Source organism: Limanda limanda, chromosome 10, assembly GCF_963576545.1.
Source record: "Limanda limanda chromosome 10, fLimLim1.1, whole genome shotgun sequence".
In the NCBI taxonomy this organism is placed as follows: domain Eukaryota; kingdom Metazoa; phylum Chordata; class Actinopteri; order Pleuronectiformes; family Pleuronectidae; genus Limanda; species Limanda limanda.
In genome coordinates, this window is record NC_083645.1 from 7595136 (window position 1) to 7618127 (window position 22992).

The 22992-nt window shown below is 39.7% G+C and overlaps 1 protein-coding gene across 1 annotated transcript in view; it reads right to left on the reverse strand.

Annotated features, from left to right (window-relative positions):
• Window positions 1–22992, reverse strand: part of nrg2b (neuregulin 2b) — a 49357-nt gene that overhangs the window by 19423 nt on the left and 6942 nt on the right. Inside the window, exons 2-4 of the mRNA XM_061079610.1 lie at window positions 5915–6077; window positions 3387–3505; window positions 2069–2192 (exon numbers count right to left, since the gene is read on the reverse strand). Coding sequence (XP_060935593.1) covers window positions 2069–2192; window positions 3387–3505; window positions 5915–6077 — 406 coding nt within the window. The remainder of the gene's footprint in view (window positions 1–2068; window positions 2193–3386; window positions 3506–5914; window positions 6078–22992) is intronic.

Consider the following 22992-nt stretch of genomic DNA (forward strand, 5'->3'; position numbering starts at 1 on the left):
TCAAAGCCATACTGTACCACTTCATGTGCACCAAGGGAAAACAATGTTATCAGATAACTGGTAATGAGATACAATTTCCAACCTCAAATACTGTATACTAACATTAGAGGCTATAAGCTTATTTCTACAAAGCCAGCTATTAATTATGACATCATGACAAACCTTATTTTATTGTTTTTGTGACCAATTGCATTGCCTGCATTTTCCTATTTTCCAAAGTAATATTTTTCATCTATTGTCTAGTTCAGTCCTTGTTTTGCAGGAAGTGAAACATTCTATGATTATAGTTTTTAAATAAAAACAAGAGGAAGAACTAGATGGTTAGCATTTCCAGTGAACATTGTAACCATGGTCTGTGATGATGAAGAAATTGTTATAGCATCACTCCCATAATATTTCTAAGATCCAATTAACCATGCTGGACCATCCCTGTCAGTCAGTGAAAATGAGAAAATGAGGGAAAAAGACTAATGTTTGTCAGGCCTAAGCTGTGTTTGTCTTAATCACACTATCCCTATAGGAAGGCCGAGCACCTGCTAAATGTGTTTACAGTAAACAAATGACACATAGGCTGCCTGTGTCTGTGTGAGATCCTGACAACCAAAACTTGACAGTCAGATGGCAAAAAAAGAATTCAAAGTTGAAGAACATGAAAAACATGGACACTGTCTGGATGACAAGGATTTGGTTTCTTCTTAGATTAACATTGCTGTGCAGCAAACAACGGTCAAGTCTTCGAAGGTCTTCTTCTGTAATTCAACAACTCAAACTACAAAAAAACAAAAAATTTTGTCACTGCCATGCAAACGTTACAGACTGTTTTATCCCTTCTATTATTGTAGTAAATGAAATCAAAAGAAATCCATAATCCAACTTGTCATGTGCACTGTAATATAATTTGCCCAGTCAACTCACAACACTGTGAACCCAGCCTGGCCTGTCTGGTATTTGCACTTCAACATGTGGCTCATCTTCACTAAACCCCTGCAGTATGGATCACTTTACTTAGTTTAACTGTGTTCTGGGTATAAAATATGCTAATATTCTACTGCCACTCCATAGGCATGGTTAAGTTAGCTGGACAGATCAAGAGGTCTCTCCAGAACAACGTGGTTCAGTGATCTGCTGTATGCTGTCATTAGGAACCAGTTACTGTTCAGGACAACAGATCAGATACAGATGACCACACACTTGTGCACCTTTAATAAATTGATGGGAACAGTTAACTATTGCGAGATAACGCAAAAAATATTGTCAGTGAATAAAAAAGTAAGGTAAGACGAATTTACCCTTGGGGAGTTCGTAGGTACTTACTCATGTAAAAAGTAATAATATATCAGTCAATACTATCAGACTATTAACTTTACTGAGATTATAGTTACTAAGTGATGAGCCCAGCTGATAACTGTGGCTAATAGTGCTGAGGATAATACAGACTTAACTTTACATCCTGGCTCATACTTGAATAATTTGAATTATGAGAACTCAGCAGAGTCCAGGTGTCCTCAGTTCACTTTGCTTTACTGAGTGCCCTCAGTATGCAAAGTGATTTGTGTTCACACGCCAACAGAGTGACGGACAACAGAGACAGCAGCTTATATTCTACGTCATTAGGACGTCCTCTTTAACTTCTCATGCCAGTGTTGTGCTTCTGAATAGACCCTTTTTTTGACGGCTCTCTCTTATACCGAAAGCCTTTTCTCAGGCATTGTGAGAAGATTCTAGGAGCAGGAATCAACATAATTCATATGCATGCCGACATAATGTTTGAATCAATATTTGCTCTATGCAAAAATCTCTTTTTTTCTGGACAGCTGGTAACAACTTAAGACCAAAAGCCCTGATATGTCATGCACAGTGTCCAAGTGAAAACCAGTTACCTGTTTTACTGTTGTTGCTGATCAGGGTGTATGGGTTGAGTAAAACTACAGAACAGAAGACAAGGTAGTGCAGTGACAAGCGACACAGTGTCTGAGACAGAGAGGGAGAGAGGGAGGGAGGAGTGACAGGGGGAGCGACTACACAGTGATGACTGTGGGGACGGGGGCTGACTAAACAACTGACTTACTTGCATGACAGCTGGTTTATACCATGTATGAAGTAACAGTCTCCTCCGTTGACGCAGTAGGTCCTCTCCGAGTCGTTACAGCGTCTCGCGTGACTCACACCCGGAGACGGGGTCGTGGTCGCCACTAAGAGGAGGACAGACAGAAAGAAAACAGGACACAGAAAAAGATAGTGTCACCTCTTTGTTAAAATAATAAGTCATTAAAATATAATAGCAACTAAATAACTAGATATTCTGGCACTACATGCTTCAGAAATTTCCAAACTCTTTAGTGAATTGCAAATTGGTGAGTGTGACAAATAAATCAATGTTCACCTTGAACCTGTGTTCTCATTTTTTGATACGTTTTTAGCTAATTATTGGATGCCATTAAAATGGGGTGAAACATCATGATTGACTGCTGAGAATGACTCATGATTGGACGAGACACGATGTCCATCTATTCATACAGTCTATGCTCTGAACACACTACTGTCTTTTCCCATTCAAACACAAAACTTTAAATATACTTAAAAATAATATAAAAAACTATAATAAACTATTTTGTTTCCCCACCTTTCCTGTTTTACAACTGCCACCACTGCTTTATTTTGTCTTGGTTCTCCCAGGAAAAATTTCCATGACTTGTACAAAATTTAAAAAAGACTTTACAGAGACACAAACCACATAACACAATCACATTTGACAAGTTAAGTTGCATGATTAGGTTCCTGCATATTTGATTTCAAATAGCTTTCACTTTAAACATGAATATTTAACTCTATTCTAACTTATCCCTTAAAGTCTTAACTAGAATACCTCTACCAAACAGTCAAGTTGCAGTTTATATCCATGTATGTCCATGTTCATTTAATATATGAAACAGAGATAGATTTGATAAAACAATATAGTGTATGTTGTCATACTATGGCCACAGTGAGGTCACAGGGACCTGACCTTTGACCACCAAATTTTAATCAGTTCATCCTTTAGTCCAAATTAACCCAAGAACATATTGAGTCCGGTCAGATTTGTCACCAGTGCAGAGGCATAACAAGGCTCCATAGTTGTTCAGTTCTTTGAGGAAAGATGAAATAGTGATGTAACAGAGCGACAGAAACTCTCTGTAAACATGTTTACGATAACATGCTTATACTATTAAAACAAGGAAGTTTGTGCATCATGATAGAAGTCATCTAAATGTTTAACATTTTCTCTATTTTCAACATCTATATAAGGTGATCAGACAATTTATGTCGGCAAAGAGAAACCGACAGACTGACCGACAGAGCAACAGACAGATAGACAGACATATAGACAGATAGATAGATGTTCTCACAGATCTGCACGGTGATTAAACTTGTGGTGTTTTCTTGTCCTAGAGTGTTTTCAGCCACACAGGTGTAGTTTCCAGAGTCTTCCACACGGACACGACTGATCTGCACCTTTGAGTTTTTTCTTCAGTGAAATTGAGATACAGAGAGAGAAGAGGAGACAGAGGAGACAGAAGAGAGCCAGAGAGAGAGGGTGATATAGAGCAGATAAAAAGATACTGTCAGATATTGTTGCTTAAAAAAGCAGCAGAGTCATCTATGACTGGACAAGAAATTACATTTGTATTTCTAGCCCAGACAGGCAAGAATAATTTATCATAGTACACAAATAGTTGTAATTGGCCTCAAAAGCTTATATGCTCGACACATATTAAGTTCAGACAGACAAAAATGAAATCCACAACTAAATATTAAAGGTTTGAACATGTGCTTTTCCAATGTATAGCTCTTCAGTACACAGTGATATATTGTAAAAAGCATTTCAATAGAATAAAGCTAAGGTTAACTATTACATATTTGAAACTTTGCATTCCACCCCCTCCTATCGGTCCGCTCATCAAATCTACGCCCCCAAAACACATGAACACACACCGACTGATAACTGCTAGAAGCTGACTTTTTGTGACTCGCTTGACAACTTCTGGCTTCGCCATCACTAACATCGTCTCTGCTTCAGTGGTGTATGTCTCTCCAGTCATGTGCACTGAGAGCACGGGCATGGTGAGTAAAGGCAGGTCGGTTAGTGACAGACAGGTTCACCAGTCCCAATGAAATGATCGGTCGTGTTTACTACAGTACTGCGAGGGCCACAGACACTAGCAATTTTTTCAGAACACTTGATGGGTATCGGTAAGTGAAGAGGATTTTCGACAAATAAAATAAAATGTGTTTAGTTGGTAAATTTCAAACAGTTAAAGGGTGAACTTCTATTGCAGGTATTGCACCGTGTCTTCCTCTAATCCCAACTATAGATTTCAATGTTCACATTAAAGCTTACTCTTCATGTACAGAACTTACAACTGCACACTGAAGAAGGCAGAGTTCTGCTGTAATATGTGGAAGCAGCCCATGTATAACAATGTGTCGTCGAGTTCCACTAAAGCTGATATGATGCTACACTGGTCTGGGTTAAGCCAGTGTTATATTTATCTGATCCACGAGGTTCCATGAGGGCTAAGCTCCGTGTGATGCAAATTTCATCATTAGAGGGTGCATGTTAGGCTCTGTGTGGACATCTGTGTACCCAACAATTTGTTGCAGATGGTCCAAGCGGCCAACAAATTGGCAGGTATGACTGTGGTTTATGCAGCTGTCTGCACGCATCCGTAATGGAGGATTACTAAGGCCTTCGACCAGATGTCTAAATATCTATGTCCTGGTAGCCATGTGGGGTTATTGTTATATAGTCATGGCAACAAACCTTGTGTAACTGCAAGGATGCGTCCCTCCTCCCTGGCTCATTAAAGGAACAGTGTCCAGGGAAATGAAACGAATTTCATGCTAAAAAGATCTTCGTAAAATACCCACTTGACTGGGCTTTACTCAGACTGGCTAATATTAGCTCTGACTGAACTTTACAATGTATTTTCTTCGCCGAAGGAGGACTTAGGATTTTAGCCCTTATCTCTTACAGTGTGGCTGTTTCAGGAAGGTATCGCTTCACGGCCACAACAAAAAGGAGTGGTCACAGCAAAAATGTCTTTATTAATGTACATTTGACGTGTGTAGGTGTTGTATTTACATAACCTGTATTAAAAAATCTGAGCTTTATTACTACTACCAAGGATATTATGCTTTCTTTGCTATTTGTCTGTCTTAAGCTAAAAATACTGAACCAATTTTCTTGAAACTCGCGGTAACGGTGGGGTATAGGCCAAGGAACAACCTGTTTTCTGCAGAGGATTGGATTTGTTGCTTTCTGATACATTCTGAGATAGGACGTTTATTTTAATTTTGTAAATTTATAAAGAAAATCTAACTAAGCATAATGCAGTTTTATGCAAAATGGTGAAAAGGAGGTCAATCAGCCTTGGTGACTTGTAATGTAGTTCTCAAAATACACTCAATCAATATTGTAATGGAAATTTAACAATGAATAACTTTTCAAATCAGTGTTTTATCAAACCCGTCATAATGACCAGCTATCATACTCATCTACTGACAAATAGAGTTGCAGTTGTAAACTGTCACGTTATAAGGTTGAAAGTTTCTCATCCAGCAGACACATGAGACACACTAATGTGGAGTTGTGTCTCTGGTTACAGGTTGGTAATTTGTATTCTCATTGTAGTTCTTGAAGTTGAGCAAACAGGAGGTAGAAGTTATGTTTTCTAGCAGTGGTCACAGTTTGAGTACAGAATATGAAGATGCCCTGTGTCACTAAAACAGAGCTCAATACCAGGAACCACTGCAACAAGCATTTTATTTGGTTTGAAGAAGCAGTTCTTTTTCTGGATTTTAACATTTAAAATTTTTGCTCCATGAAATTGTGGAGGCTGAATAATCAGAGGTATATTCAATTCGATAGACTCACTTGTTGGTCTTTATTTTGAGGTCTCTGCCTTTTTGAAGCTCGTGTCCATCTTTGTACCAGCGGAAGGAAGGGCTGGGATTCCCCGACGCCTCGCACTTCAAGTACAGCTTGTCCCCTTCCATCAGAGATTGGCTTCGCATCAGCCGCAGCTTAGGAGCAGAGGCTGGAGAGAGATAGAGATAGGGAAAGAGAGGCAGAGACACAGATTGAGGACGAGAGACAGATAGAAAGCGGAAGGGGAACAAAGCAGAGAAAGGAAATCAAAGAGTGCATTATAGAAATGAACTAAGGACATTAAGTTGATCTATCCATTTAACTTTCTGTGAATGTCTGTGTTTATGTATGCATTTATATGTGTGGCTGATGGAAATCTGTTTGTGAGGGTTCAGATGTGGTGGTCAAAACCCGATGCACCAGACAGAGTCCACAGAGTCTCTCTCTCTCTCTCTCTCTCTGAAAGTGTGTGTCTCAAGTACAACACACTGCATCACTGACACAAGTGTAGGCAACAGAGAAGCTAAAGCAAAGAGACAAGTCAGCACCATCTAGCACCATTTACACACACACACACAGACACACACACACACTCTCACACAGTGTTGTAGTGATAGGACACGCCTGATCAACTGCGGGTCTACAGTTGTATAGGCCCACAGCTCCTTACAGCACTGCTGCATCTTCCATCTACTCCTTCATGCATTTATATAAGACACTGTAGGTCAGTATCCCTGTGTGTGTCTCATAACTCCTGCAGGTTATACACAACATACTAGCTAACGGTGAATGCCAGTCCCATGAAAAACTCTAAACTCCAAATTCATCCTTGTCTTCCTCTCATACTGTGCAAAACATACAAGACATCTATCTAGCATGGTACAAATGAGCAGGGGACATGGCAATTCGACATCATACTCCAGTAAGCCACGTTGTTGGTTTGTTTGTAAGCAGGATCACACAGAACCAACAGAATGGAATTCCATGAAACTGTGGTATGGGTCACTGAAGAACTTGTTAAATTTTAGTGCAGATCCGGATCAGGATTTTTTCTGTCTTTAACATTGTGGTGCGTTTACAACATATTCACTGATCTCTCAGGGAATAATTCATTGATCTTGATCTTGAAAAAAGCTGGCACATTTATGGATCTGATAAGTGTGTGAAACCTAGTACAGCTTTGAAATGTAGGGGACTATCGGGACTAAAAAAAAGCAACAGAAATGTAGAAAACCGGTAAATGAGATGAGTGTAGCTGTACATGTAACTGTATGTCAAAGTAACAGCTCTTGCTCGAATTTGACATCATTTTTTGACATGATAAATGTAGTTATGTAAAAAAAAAGCGTAAATGGCTGGTCGGAGTGACCACCACACGCTAACGCTGATTTAAAATGATTTTCATAGGTTGGATATATCAGTCACTATTAAGTAAAATAGCATCTTCAACAACAACAAGTAGACTTGGAGCTAGGTCACACAGACAAGGTAGTATAGTCAGAAAATTACACAAGTGTAAGTCTGCGGTGAAGACATTAAAATACAAACAGTGGAGTGAGAAAGTACAACCTCTATGAAGCCCCCTCCAAACAGCTTGCAGTTATGTAAGTCGGATTTAGGTATGATTTTCAGACTCACAGCAGAACAAGAAGCACATCCTTAAATCCATTTCTCATGTTTTGTAAGATTTAGTCTTGTCACAGACTCGACACAAACTGTTGATGTATAATTCCACGTCACACCAAACTAAATCATCTAAACATCACCAGAAGCTCTATCTCTCTCTCCATGGCCTCTGGCTAGTAATGAATAACACTGGAGTGTCACTGTCGTCAAATATTTTTTGAATCATTTGCAGATTATTTTGGTATTTTCTTGAATGTGGCTCCAGATCCCTCGGACTAAGTGAGGAAGGGAATTATAGTTCACTTCCTGGTGTACATCCAAATATGTACTTCCAGACTTTAAAGCTGCACCAGGGGCAGATCAAGAGGGGGCATGACGTAAACAAGTCACTTACTATTAATACTGTCAATAAATATGAATCTATTCAGAATGTTTTGATAAACACAATGTGCTTGAACAAGGAACCATTTTTTGAAACATATTCAATGATGTGTGGCTTTGTTCAATATGGGGCAGGATGAGAGAGGTCAGTTAGGCAAAAATCATGCTGTAAATAACCTTGTTTCGAGTCAAATTTGAATGGCGGGGCTTGCAGACACTTGGATGACACCACAGGAGCAGTACGGCCGCAATTCATGTTTTGGTTCTGTTGTTTTTGACATGAGTTACACAATCCTTTACGCCCCTAATATAGAAGAACTCAGCACTTTACTCTCTTTAAACTAGTCAGGCCAAAGGGTTTTCCACGGGACATTGAGCAGCCTGCTCGTTGTTCTAATCCTGCTTCTTGCTTTAGATATTCTGCAGGAGAAAATTAGGAAATCATGGGAACTGTAATCTAATAACAATGTACCATATGTGGAAAAGAGATGAGTTTTCATTGTAGAAAAGGCGACTTTAGCCCAATTCTAGCAGCACGGATTTGACATTTATACTTACAATGACAAAATATCTTGGAGATTAATAATTTTTGTTTGTATACCATGTTTCACAAGTTACAAAGTGCTTCACTGTCAGTTATTACATAAGAAACAATCAACAGTAAATTAACCAGAAATGCTACCAAACCAAAAAAGAAACTATAGCAAGAGGACACAAATAACACAGAAGGAAGTTTGTACAAAAAAGTCTTGGAAAGATACTGCCTTTGCCAAACCCCATATAACACTTCAGATATCCTTGGTGAAACAGCTAGAGAGTCACTCTTTACACACTCCAGTTGTTAACTTATTTGTATCATTTCACTGTGGCAGAGCAGAAACAAAAAATAACAGCATGTGAGCCTGTGAATTCTCAGAAAGCAGGGAGTTCATTTAAAATATGTGTGGGAGAAAGGGAGTGAGGTGTTAAAATGAAATTTAGGTCTCCACAGATTGGAATATCTTTCGAAATCTTGGCAAGACACACGCACATGAGTAGGAGGTTAAGGCACACGGAGGGAGAAGGAGAGAACGGCCAATTGGTCCATACATCCAGTGTAAATAACAGCCAATCCTTCTGTCAATCTATTAATCAATCTCTCCACACTACCTCAAGTGGTCAGCTCAGTCACACATGCAGAAGTTCTGCACTGCCGAGGATTATGTCAACTTTAAAGGTTTAGTGCGAGATTTTTCTTTGCTAGCTTGCTTCCAGAGACTCAGTCCTTCTGTGCTTTAAGTACACAGCCTACGACAAGCTTCTGTTAGCAACACCATAAGGACTAGAAGCAAAAAAAAACTGTTGTCGTCTGTCAATAGTTCAGAAATTCACCTATATTGACACATCTGAATCTCACTAAAGGTAACAACTTTTCTCTAATTTGTTCATACACACAAAATGTAAACGTAAAGACAACAGATTGTGTTTTCAACATGTTGGACTATTCTTTCAATTAAATAAAATCCTCCCTGCGGTCCTCAGTTGTCATCAGTGTGTGATTATCAGCACATTAAGTGATTAAGTGTTGAAACGCTCATTTATATTCTGAAGCAGTAAGGATTCAGCTCATTTCCAACATTTCCCAGTTTCTTTAGACAATTCCCATAAGTTGCATTTTACATGGAAATAAAGGGAGTGAAGATAAAGACAGCAGGGTTCCATATCTTCTTTGCTTGTTTCCCCATGATATAGTTTATATCTGGGTTCAACGTGGTCTAGTGAAAGAGAAGAATTAGAACATGACTTTTTTCACTGTTGAACTCAACCATGACATGATATAGTGTCGTGTAGATCTTGAAATTAAGCAAATTCAAACATCCTAGAAGTCATGTTCTCAACTAAAAGTAGTTTGCTAGTTTGCTTGGCCTGTGGTGATGATCTGGAGCTACTTCAGAATTATTCCTTGCAGCAATCGACACAATATTCAGACCCAGGTTCAAAACTTTTCAAATATATACTCTAAAATTCAGCCAGATATTATGCAATGCAGCAAGAAAATGAATGCTGTGCTTTGTGGACAAATTGCTAAAGATTAAAGATTGATTCTAAGATCATTGTTGCCATGACGGAGATCAGCATCCACAACATCCCTGAATGTCTGTGTCAATCCGATATGGTGACCTAAAATAATCAAAACCATCTGGTGGGTACGTTCTGACCGCCTGTCAACACACGCTGCTAACCCTTACACCCTTAAAGGGATAGATCCCTGAAAAATGAAGATTCACTCATTATCAACTTACCACTAAGCCGATTGAGGGCTGAGAGTTTGAGTCCACAAAACACTTTTAGAGCCTCAGGAGGGAACAGTGTTGCAGCCAAATCCAATACAATTGAAGTAATTAGTGACCACGTCTTCAAACTTAAAAAAACTACAGAAAAAAAACAGGAAATGCCTGTTGTCATCCAAGAGTCCCTAATCTTAAATGTCTTCTGATATCCTCCTCTGGGGCTGCATTCAGTTCAGGTAGTGTACATTTAAGCTAAAAACAGTATAAATGACATAGATTCGACTCAAATTTGAATGTTGAATGTGGACGACACCACAGAAGCAGTTTGGAGGCATTTTCTGTTTTCCTTCAGTTTTTTTACGTTTTAAGTCGTGGTCACCAGTTACTTAAATTGTATTGGATTTGGCCAAAACTTAGTTTTTATTCCTTCAACAAAACATATTTAAGTGTGAAGCCGAAGAGATGAAGAGACTTGACAACCATCCAGATGAGATTTGTCTCCTAGTGAGTCTTAAGTGAGACAGTGTGTCAGGCTTTGTGCAGGTGAGTGTTGAAATGAGTGGTGAACGTCAGGATGAAGCGGCTGTGAGTGGTGAACCTGGTCAGCGATGAGCTCATCCCTCTTGGGGACACTCTGCTCTGTGGTTTTTTTATCAGCATGGTAACGTTAGCTGAAAACCAGAAGGAAATTACCCTTCATAGATGTGACATCCACATTTCATGGGTGTGACAGTGTCGGATTGATTGAATCACTTGAAATTCCCACTTCGATTTGAACTCATTTTGAGCATATGATAGAATGCTTCAGGTCACTTCGGGAATTCAAACGTCCTTCTGAGTTTGTCCTTTGTAATAATTGATACGATTAAATTGTTTATTTTATGGTTACTGTATTTTAATCACACTTGATTCATCTTTAACCAGCTTCTACTCTATTCCAAATATAATTCAAAGACGACTGAGCAATACTGGTCTTCAAAGATCTTATTTTAGATGTGATGATCCATAAATAACAGGTAGATTCTTATGATTGAATCTTTCATTGCTCAAGCTGGAAAACATATAAACAACAAACTCTGTGCTTTCTCCCCTGTTGCTGCTTGATGTTCCAAAACCAAATCACAAATGCTGAGGAGGAGGAATTTACAGTAAGGGGTTCTTAGGTCTTAAACCCCCTCTCTCTATGCCGGAAATACATTAGCACCTATCGGGGACATAAGGATGTGGGACAAAATTACAAATTATGTTTTAAATACGTCATATCTCCACCCTGCTTCATTGCTTAGACCTTAATTCTATCTGGATTCATTACCAAATTGCCTTTTCTGATGAAATGTTTTGATACATTGAACTAAAAAAACAAAAGGCAAGCTCCTCTACTTGCAATGGAAAAGGAATTAATTGTCTTTTCTCTTCAATAACAAATAGTATCAGCACAATCTTTTAAAAGACTGTCAAACTTGAGTCCATATTACTCAAAGAGGACCAGTAAGTTTGGCAACAAAAAGTATTACTATCTAATGTCAGCCTTCGCCGAGTTGTAGCATCCAAAAAGGAATACTCTTTTTACTTTTAGAGTTTTTACCTGTAAACCAATTAGTACTGGAGAACATCCAAGTCAGCTCATAAATCCTGTGGGCGCCGTGAAAGGCAAGACTGCTTGCCAACAGGCACGGAAAAAAATATTGTAATAAAAGTTAAATAAATTAAAATCTGGAAATGTTGTGTTTGAGGTTGAGCTTTAGTTTTTGGTAAATCTTTTGACTGCAAACATTTAAAAACGAAGCCTGCACAACAGTTGTGCACAAGAAGAGAGAGTGTGTGAGAGAGAGCTTCTGAAATACATGTGCACAAACACAATTAGAGTAGATTCACACATCCCACACAGCACAGCCATACCAACCATAACAAGTCTAATTCTGCAGCTGCAATTTACACATACACAATCACACGCACAGATTTTCCATAGCACTGAGGAAGTGCATGAGAACATGTAGGACGCACAAATGTGCACACGTGCATTTTGTGCACTGATTGATATGTGTGTGTTTGTTTGTGTGTGCGTGTCAACGTGCATGCATGCAGTGTAAGTTGCTGATCCAAGCCTTCTGTATCACTGAGTGATGGGAGAATTCCTCAGTGAGAGCACAGATAGGTGGGTGGGGTTGGGGGGCGGGAGGGGAGCCACAAATGGACAGCAGTGTCTGGCCAATAGCCTGTGACCAGCCTGTTCCACTGGCCAATCACATGTGACCAGCGCTCCCATCAGCTGTCCATCAAGAGGTCTTCTTTCAAGGTCAGCTGATGCTCCCTCCCCTCTCTCCTCTTGCCTCCCTCCCTCCCTCTCTACTCCCTCTCTCTCTCTGTCCAGAAAAGCATTCATGAACAAAACTGATCTAATTTCTTGCTAAGCATGATCCAATAACTGAGGTTGATATGGCAGCCAAACCATTTAGGTGTGTTCACAGACAGGTGGCACTCTGAAAGGCATGGCCGGCAACATGCCTGCACACATGGCCTGGCCAGTGTGTGTGTGTGTGTGTGAGTTTGTGTGTTTGACCGCATCAGTTGACAGACTTGTGAGACAGTGAGCAAAGGAGCACAGTATATTCATAAAATGTACAAAGACATGTGAGAGGAAACTGGTTCATGTGTGTATATATGTCATAATGGAGGAGTGTACATACACTGTTTGTAATATGTATGTTGCATGTGTATGTGTGTGTCCGTGTGCGAGAGAGAGCAAGAGAGAGAAAGAGAGAGAGAGAGCTTGCCTGCGTGTGTGTTCATGTATAAAAGAGAGAAGCTCCTTCTATCTTATTCTCCGATCAGTGTGATTTCTGCAGCGCACAGCTGTCACCATGGAAACCAGGGAGGGAGCAGGAGATAGAGAGAGAGAGGATGTAAGGCAGAAAGAAAAGGGGGGAATAACATAGAGAAAGAGTAGGAGAGAGAAAGAGTGTGTGTGCGAATGTATGAAAGAAAGAAAGAAAGAAAGAGAAAGAGAAAAGGTGAAAATGGAAAAGAAAGCGAGAGAGATGAATACTAGTTGTTGAATGATAGCAACCACAACAGGCCTTCATGCAGTATCACCAGCTAACCTCGGCACAGCAGCAATACCAAGCCCAGGGCAACCCTCTGTGTGTATGTGTGTGTGTGTGTGTGTCATACATTTAAAGAAGAAATGTATTCTCTACCAATGTGACTAGATGTGTATGCATGTGGTTTAAAGAGTGATTCTCAATAAATCCCCCCTTTCTCCACTTTCATTTGTATTGTAGTTGCATGCAAACACACATGCACACATGCACAAAGTCACAAAATACACACACATACTGACTTGACCTAGTCTCTCATTGCTGGCGTTGTGCATTGTTGTATTGGCACACACACACACACACACACACACACACAGAGCGACTGTCTTCCACTCACAAATGTACAGTCAAGACTTTTGTAAGATACAGAGGGAAGGGAGTGGGTGAGAAAAAGTCAGAGAGAGAATGATTCAGTGAGAAACTGACCATGTGAGAAACATTAATGTGTGTAAGCAATAAATAGATAGATAGCTCAATAGATAGATAGATAGGTAGGTAGGTAGGTAGGTAGGTAGGTAGGTAGGTAGGTAGGTAGGTAGGTAGGTAGGTAGGTAGGTAGGAAGGTAGTTAGACAGACAGATAGACAGACAGACAGACAGACAGACAGACAGACAGACAGACAGACAGACAGACAGACAGACAGACAGACAGACAGACAGACAGACAGACAGACAGACAGACAGACAGACAGACAGACAGACAGACAGACAGACAGACAGACAGACAGACAGACAGACAGACAGACAGACAGACAGACAGACAGACAGACAGACAGACAGACAGACAGACAGACAGACAGACAGACAGACAGACAGATAGATAGATAGATAGATAGATAGATAGATAGATAGATAGATAGATAGATAGATAGATAGATAGATAGATAGATAGAAAGGTAGGTAGGTCGGTAGGTAGGTAGGTAGGTAGGTAGGTAGGTAGGTAGGTAGGTAGGTAGGTAGGTAGGTAGGCAGGCAGACAGACAGACAGACAGTCGGACAGACAGACAGACAGACAGACAGACAGACAGACAGACAGACAGACAGACAGACAGACGGACGGACGGACGGACGGACGGACGGACGGACGGACGGACGGACGGACGGACGGACGGACGGACGGACGGACGGACGGACGGACGGACGGACGGACGGACAGACAGACAGACAGACAGACAGACAGTCATATAGACAGATAGACAGATAGACAGATAGACAGATAGACAGATAGACAGATAGATAGATAGATAGATAGATAGATAGATAGATAGATAGATAGATAGATAGATAGATAGATAGATAGATAGATAGATAGATAGATAGATAGATAGATAGATAGATAGATAGAAAGGTAGGTAGGTAGGTAGGTAGGCAGACAGACAGACAGACAGACAGACAGACAGACAGACAGACAGACAGACAGACAGACAGACAGACAGACAGACAGACAGACAGACAGACAGACAGACAGACAGACAGACAGACAGACAGACAGACAGACAGACAGACAGACAGACATATAGACAGATAGACAGATAGACAGATAGACAGATAGACAGATAGATAGATAGATAGATAGATAGATAGATAGATAGATAGATAGATAGATAGATAGATAGATAGATAGATAGATAGATAGATAGATAGATAGATAGATAGATAGATAGATAGATAGATAGATAGATAGATAGATAGATAGATAGATAGATAGATAGATAGATAGATAGATAGATAGATAGATAGATAGGATGTGCAGAGTTGGTAATGAATAGTTAATGAAGGGCTCGCGGGCAGAGTAGTGGGGAAAAGCTATTCTCTCTGTCTCTCCTTTCTCTCTTCTTCGTGTTTTTCTTTCTCAGGGCTGGGAGTCATGTGCAAGTCATTCTGCTCCCCACCTGTCCTCCATTTATCTTTTTGTTTTTTTCCTCTCTTTCTTCCTGTTCCCCCCTTTCTATCTTGCAAGTCTCGCCTCCTTCCAATCCATCCATTTTCTCTCATCTCTCCCTGTCTCTCTCCCTAGCTGTCTCACATCTGCCTCCGTTTCTACTTCCAAACATCCTGCTCTCTCAACTGTCCCGCCACAATCTCTTATCTTCCACCCTTCACCGCACCATTTCTCACCTCACCCATCAACCTCACCCCTCACCACGCACATACACCATTAACTGCAGGCTTGTAAATTAGACAAAATTCCCCTGATAAGAGGATTGAGGCATTGATCACATCTGTCCTCTTTGTGGAGCTAAATATTCTGTAGAAGAGGGATGCCCCAATGCCCCTTTGATAGGCCACAACATGCTGTTGGGAGAAAAAGCCCTACAGCAGCCTTGAGACAAATAAATTATGGTGAGATTGATTTGTGAGGTGAACAGCAGGGTTTAGTCCATTTTCTTTCTCACTGTACATGCTGCCATTAGGTTCCATTAAGTTAATTTGAAAATATCGGATGAGTTTCGGTTGTTACGCAGATGACATGCAACTCCATTACAACACATTTTCGCTTCATCTGATGATCAGAGCCCAGTTAACAGCCTAAATTCCTCATATCAGGTAGACGATGGCAATAAATGACAGATCATAGGACACAATCTAAGTTATTTTATGTAAACAAAAAGTTATACTTGTCACATAAAAGGTCAAAAGGAACCTGATTGGAACCCAAACACTGAACTGAGGTGGCCTTCTACCAGTTAAAGAACATCAACAAGGTCACACCATTTGTCTTGGGACACTGTGAAAATGTTTTCCACAGTTGTTTGTACTCATGAAAACTATTTGTGTACAACCTTTGCTGAGGACTTGAACAGAAATAACATCATTGGTTATAAATGCTACAGCCAGGATCCTTTCCAAAACCAAACCAAGCAGGACAGACCCTGGAGGTCCACTGTGCCAGCAGCTGATTACAGTGAAGGTTTGCCACTGAAACATGTGCGTATGTCTGACTGGACGCTTGTGGTGTGCTTAATTATGTAGCCACGATCACAGGGGTCCTGAAGTGTTCATTACACAAGCTAAACTGTGGGTTTACTATTGTAACAATGACCACAAAGGTCATGTGTACCTGCTACTCCTAAACGCCAGACAAATGTCTACCTGCCGTTAGGCATGCTATTCCAGGAGATGCTTCTATGTTTCTTCATTCTGAGATCTCAGCAATAACTGTGCTAGACTGTGTTGTTACAACTGACATAGCAAATGGCCAGAGCTACAAAAATAATTTTAAGTTGAACCAAAAATGTTTATGTGAGGCGTCACATCTCGGGGCCGAAGTAACTTTGTACACCCCTGGACCCTAATACCCTCTCCATTTGGAAATGAGGGTTTGCAACATTCCTCACAACTTCGAAAAATATATTATGTCTGTATTTTTTTTTTATGAAATCGTACTAAACCTTTTTCATGACTACTAGCTTTTCTACAAAATATATACCAGCCAATAAAAGTCAAATCTGAATGAGCCTATAGCTAATTGTCTTGACTAGCAATTCCTTTACTTTCACAAAGCAAACACTGCCACCTGGGCTTGCTTTGATGTACTCCTTTACAAGTACAACGCACGTTAGCTTTAAGTTAATGGCACAAGCTTCTGTCTTTTTTATTTAATATGTGAGATTTTTGAGAATTTTGTGCCTTTAGTACAAATTTGTCAAAAGAAAGATGACAAAAAAATCCTGTGGCTGCAAAAATGTCCCTAAATTACAGTCAAAATCAGTGCTTATCCACCCTTCAACTATCAAGTCACTTTCAATTTCTTAAGTTTCCTTAATAAACTTTGTGCCAGCTTTGCACAAATAATCATGTGTGGCTTGTTTAATTTCACTACATGTACATACTTACTGTGCAAAGAGAGGAACTACCTGTGGGCGGTAATGGGCTCATCTCAAGGTAAATGCTCTTAGTACAGTCATACAGTACGTATGTTTGCGTTCGACTCATTTCTAGTTTGCATTCTTGTTCATTGGAGCAGAAATGTCTCCTGAAAAATGAAGTCTCACTAGCCTCTTGGCCTTTTTTTGACTGGCACTACTGTGCATTGAAGTCCCACTGGCCTACTCTTATCCGCTCAAATCAACGAAATGCACTGAAAAAGGTTTATTGAGGATTAAAACTGCACCAAATAGCACTGACAGGATGTCCAGTTTTGATATTTGAAGATTTCACATAAATCCTGTAATGTAACGTCAGTAAACTGATTACTGGCTCCCTCTGTTCAGCCTGTGATGCTCTGTGCCAATAAATCAAACAAATAAAAAGATATATTATGAGAGATCCCAAGTTTTAATGGATAGAGTGCTCATTTATTGCTGCTGATTGTGTCTAACTGTTATAAACTGTGTATGTTGTTTTCTTTTTCTTACTAAAAGACCATATATTTTCTTAAGGCTGATAAGATGTCGAATTTTCAAATCTTGCTTAGGACTGGTTTGTAATACAGTTCAAGAACAAACGAACTGAGTTATTTGACTTATGACTTCCTCCAGACCCTGTTCAGAGGAAATTGGGGGTGCTACAGTTGTTCGCTACTGTAAAATTAATTAAAATGATCAGCTTTCAGTAATAATTTATGGAAGTGGGAATGATATGGTGGAACAAGAGAATAGATAATGGCGCTCTCTCTCATCCCTCCTATTTAAGTCCAGCACAGTCTATCTCGGACAACTCAGGCTTATTTTACAACATGATCATGATTACAGATAATATAAATACTGATGAGCCATGGAGTCAAACAGAGGAAGTACAAATCTGTACTCCAAGCTGAAATGTACAGTGTGCGCTGGTTTCCAGGAGACACATGGCAGATAAATGTTTGACACTAATGAAGACAGACAGTAGACCTTAGTGAATGAGGTTAATAAAGGTATTGACGTCCTGGGCCACTGTGAGGAAGGACTACGACCCTGAATACAGCAGAATAAATCGTCACATGCACCTTGAGCTACGTTACCCTCTGTAATGAGTTCTCTAAGCATGTTCTCAGCGTAAAGGGATAGTTCACCGAAAAATGAAAATTAACTCATTATCTGCTCATCACTGTGCCGATGGAAAGGTGGGTGGGAAGTACTTGAGTCCACGAAACACTTTTGGAGTTTCAGGGGTAAACAGCATTGCAGCCAAATCCAAAGCAAGTGAAGTAACTGGGGGACCCAAACGAAACGGCCTCATTTACACCATGTTTTTAGCCTAAATGACCACTACAGGAAGAAGCGAGTCTACCGCACAGGTTAACGTGGCTCCAGAGGAGGATATCAGATGACATTTAAGCTAAAAATGTGTAAATTACGCCAAATTTGAATGTCAGGGCTTACAGACACTTAAATGACAGGAGCAGTATGGAGGAAATTATATTTGTATTTGTCTGTTTTTGGTTGAAGAATCAGTCACAAGTTACTTCCATCGCATAGTAGTGAATAGATAATGACTGAATTAACTATCCGTATATGAATTACATGGGTAAATCTTTTAAAAAATCCTGAGAGCTATATGAACATAACCTGCCAAAATGGTTTACATAAAATAAATTCTGAAAATGTACATAATTAATGGGCAATACAGTGATATATGACATACATTTCATCCACGAATCCCATGAAAATAATTACACAAGCATTATTTATTTAAATATTGCCTGTGTATTTAAAATAGATATTGATATTGTTTATACCTGTGTGACATTGTTGTCTAAAATCTATTAATAACCCAGTAATGAGCTCCAGCATTAGGCTAACTGATGTGTTTAATTTGACTGACCCATTTTAGTAGATCTCACATCCATCGTCCTGAGTAATTCTGAGCCTTGTAAAAAAACAAATCATACATTTGTAAGCTGTGTTAGAAGGCCCATATATTCAAGAGGAACCTTATGGAGTGTCACATACTTGATGAAGAAAATGGAAAGTACTGAGAGTAGGATAAAATGTAATCTTGACTCTGGTCTTTTTTTTATATAAATATATAGACTGGCAGCAGGGTGATCAGGTGGTATTGACAGTTGTTTTTTCTGTGTCGGCACTTCGGCTCTCTCCCACAAGTCAAAGACATGCTGATTGGATTTAGGTTAATCGTAAACTCTAAATGGAAAGTATGAATGTTTTTTTGTCTCTGTATGTTGGCCCTGTGATACGCTGATGAACCCTGTACCCTGCCTCTTGCCCAAAGTCAGGTGGGATTGGAAGAATAGTTTATTTTTAGTCTAAAGGCTAAAAAGGAGCATGTCATGTACTTTTACTACAAAACCACATTATTTTTGACTAACTACATGTAAATTAGAAATAGTTTATAATATGCAATAGTTCTAGAGCTTCTGGTCCTATGCAGCACCAAATCTAAAATAGTTTACCCAAATAGAAATTTGACAACATCAGTCTGAGGAGTTGTTGGACTTTTAACGTAATTGAGAACAAGACTAATAAAAAAACTTTTATATCTTGATGAATTTTGACAGGGAATGCTTAAATATCAATGAACAGGTTAGAATTGGGCAAAGTATTATCCACATCTTCCCAATTAATGAGCACAAGGCTCCTTCAGAAAAATCCACCTCATAAAGACAAATACATTACAAACTACTTCTGTGTGGTTCAAGATGTGCACACACTGAGGCATTAAAAGATGCCAGCATGAACATACTGTCTCATAAATAAAAAACTATCAGCCGCACAACTATAATAGTTCCAAGATAACATCCAGGAAGGCAGAAGAGGACATCTGGAAGACAGATGAAGATACTCTACTTGTCACCATCAAAGATCTCCACAACAAAAGCGAGATAAAGATAGCCCACCTTTGTGAGCCAAAGATAGCCTGCTTTATAGAACCAAAGGCATGTTTTAACCCATTACTTGCCCAAAATATATCTGCAGAGCATTTTTCTCTGTTTCAGTCAAACTATGTCTCGTGTTTAGATGGACATTAAACAGCCATAGTGTTTTACTGATCAACATTCATGTGAAACAGATTTCATGAGTTCAATGCCTTGATCAAAAGCAACCAGAAGGCAAGAGTGCACACAGAGTGACAGTTGAAAATGTCCTTTTACAACTTCATGAATATCAGGCGGTCACTGACTGCATGCCAAACCCCTACATTCTGGCACAGCAGGGATACTTATGGAGAGGAATGCCAAAGATGAAAACAGCTTTCCAAGAAAAGAGTCCGATGCCTCAGATTAATCAAAACAGTCGTTTTTCTGATATTTTATCTGGCCTAACAACTGACAAGTTGCTGGCATAAACATTTCTAATTATTTCATTCTGAATTTGATGTCTAAACTAATCCTGTGGAAATAAAAATCTTAACTGCGAACAGAAAGAGCAGCAGTCAAATCCATCTTGTCTGAAGCAGGCACTTTGCTGATGCAGTGAGGAAGGTGTGTGCAGCAGCAGCAGCCGCATGAGTGTGTGGGTGGTGTGTGCTATATATCTGCATGTGTGAGTGTGTGTGTGTGTGCGTGCATGTGTGTTCAAGCAGGGTTACACAAAGACCTCTCTCATTCACAAAATGAGCCATGTGGCACCAGCCTTGTCCCTTTAAGAAGCATGTGTCTGACTTTTCTACTAAAGCTGACTGCTGGAAAAGATGAGTGCTGATACATTATTAACAAGCGAGGACTCACACATATACACTCTCTCTCACACACGCTACATAACTGAAGGACATGTACGAGAGTCACGCAGTCGTGAGTAAGCTGAAGCACAGAGTGCAGTAAAGTAGACATACACACGCGTCAACAAGCAAAGTTGATCAGTATAATGTTGGGAGAACATAAACGAACAATCACACACACACCAACACGCACACACACATCCATATATAAATATATATATATATATATATATATATATGCAGGCAGCAGAGGAGAGAAATCCTCAGCCTTCTGTTATTCAGTGTGCATAATTTATAGAAGCTCCAGATCTCCCTGCTAATGACAGCACACTGGGGCATCTGCAGCACAGCAGCAACAGCAACAGCTAACTGGCAGGGCTGTGTGTGTGTGTGTGTGTGTGTGTTTGTGTGTGTGTACAGAGGTATAATGCTTTGAGGAGACAAGGACAGTGAGAGAGACAAAAGGAGGCAGGAACACGAGAGAGACACACGAAAATAGACACAGATAACGCCACAAAGAGGGGAAAAGGATGAGACGGACAAGTGAGATACCTTTTGCAACACACACACACACACACACACACACACACACACACACACACACACACACACACACACACACACACACACACACACACACACACACACACACACACACACACACACACACACACACACACACACACACACACACACACACACACACTCCCTGGATGCACATGTCAACATAGAGTATGTTCATAAGTCTTAGTCTCACCTCTGCTCTGGTTTGAAGGCATAGTACACCCAAAAATAACAAAAACTCACTCATTATCTACTCACCATCAGGCCTGGGTCTACACTGCTCAGACTGGGGGGGCAATTAGAAATGTGGGGTGGGCACCCTTTCACACAGTGCACTTAGTGTTGAGCATTTTAGTTTTAAAGAATGCATCACAGTAGGAAATTCATCTAAGCCATGGTATTTAATAATAATAATTATTGTGGTAATGTTTAAGAATTGACATAGTAGTTTATTAAATGTCTATTAACAGTGTATGACAACTTTACGCCAAGCACTATCTGAGCAGGTATGTTAACTTTATACTGAGTGAGCAGTGATAAACGTTAGCAATCTGTCAAATGCTAAATACTGTAGGTAGCTGCGCGTTCTAGCTATTAATCTAGTTAAATAAAACAACTACCAGCAACAACAACATAGAAGAACACTAATAAGAATACTACTAGACTGTCACATGTGAAGCCTACAAATGCTCTGCATGCAGAATGACAACAGGGAACAACGTTTCATACTTATACTGTCCATCTAGTGCCGGGTATCGCCACTGATTTCCCAAATCGATTTGACGCCAATGGGCAAGGTCATGATTAGATATCAGCTTCCGATTCGATTCAATATCGATATTTCATAGTAAAATACAAATTTTGCTTGGGTATGAAAGACATGTTCAGCAACCTAAAGATGCTTTATTGAAAGTAAGTAGGCCTGTCATGAAAACAAATTTTGTTGGGAAATCTTAGATTTTTGGGTCGTTGGTTATATGATATTTATATCATATAAATATATATATATATTTATATGATATATACAATAAGAAAATGGACTCTCTGGCTCTGTAAACACAAATTGTTTAAAAAATAAATAATTAACATTGGGCTAAAGTCACGTTGGGCTTCCACGCACAGACTAGCGCCACCGAACCTTTCCAGTAAGAAAGCTAGTACAGACAGTGCTGCAATTACACAATGAAGATTATTTTTAATGATGCAGGTGAAGCGTTTGAGTCCACAAAACACTTTTGGAGTCTCAGGGGTAGACAGCGTTGCAGCCAAACAACGTCATTTGCACCATGATTTTAGCCTTAATATCCTTATCGCAAGTTCTCGCGAAACTCGCAAATTCTCTTGAGATGAGATGAGCAAGATCAGCAGTAACTACAGTGAAATTTTATTTTTATATGAATAGGTTGAGTATTTTGATCTTTGAACCGCCCTTGTATCAATTTGGTACCTGAGCCCTGGATTATGAGTCTGCATTTGGAGCTGCAAGAGACAGTGGTCTGAGAGGAGGATGTGAACAGATGCAGTCCCTGATTCAAGTTATATCA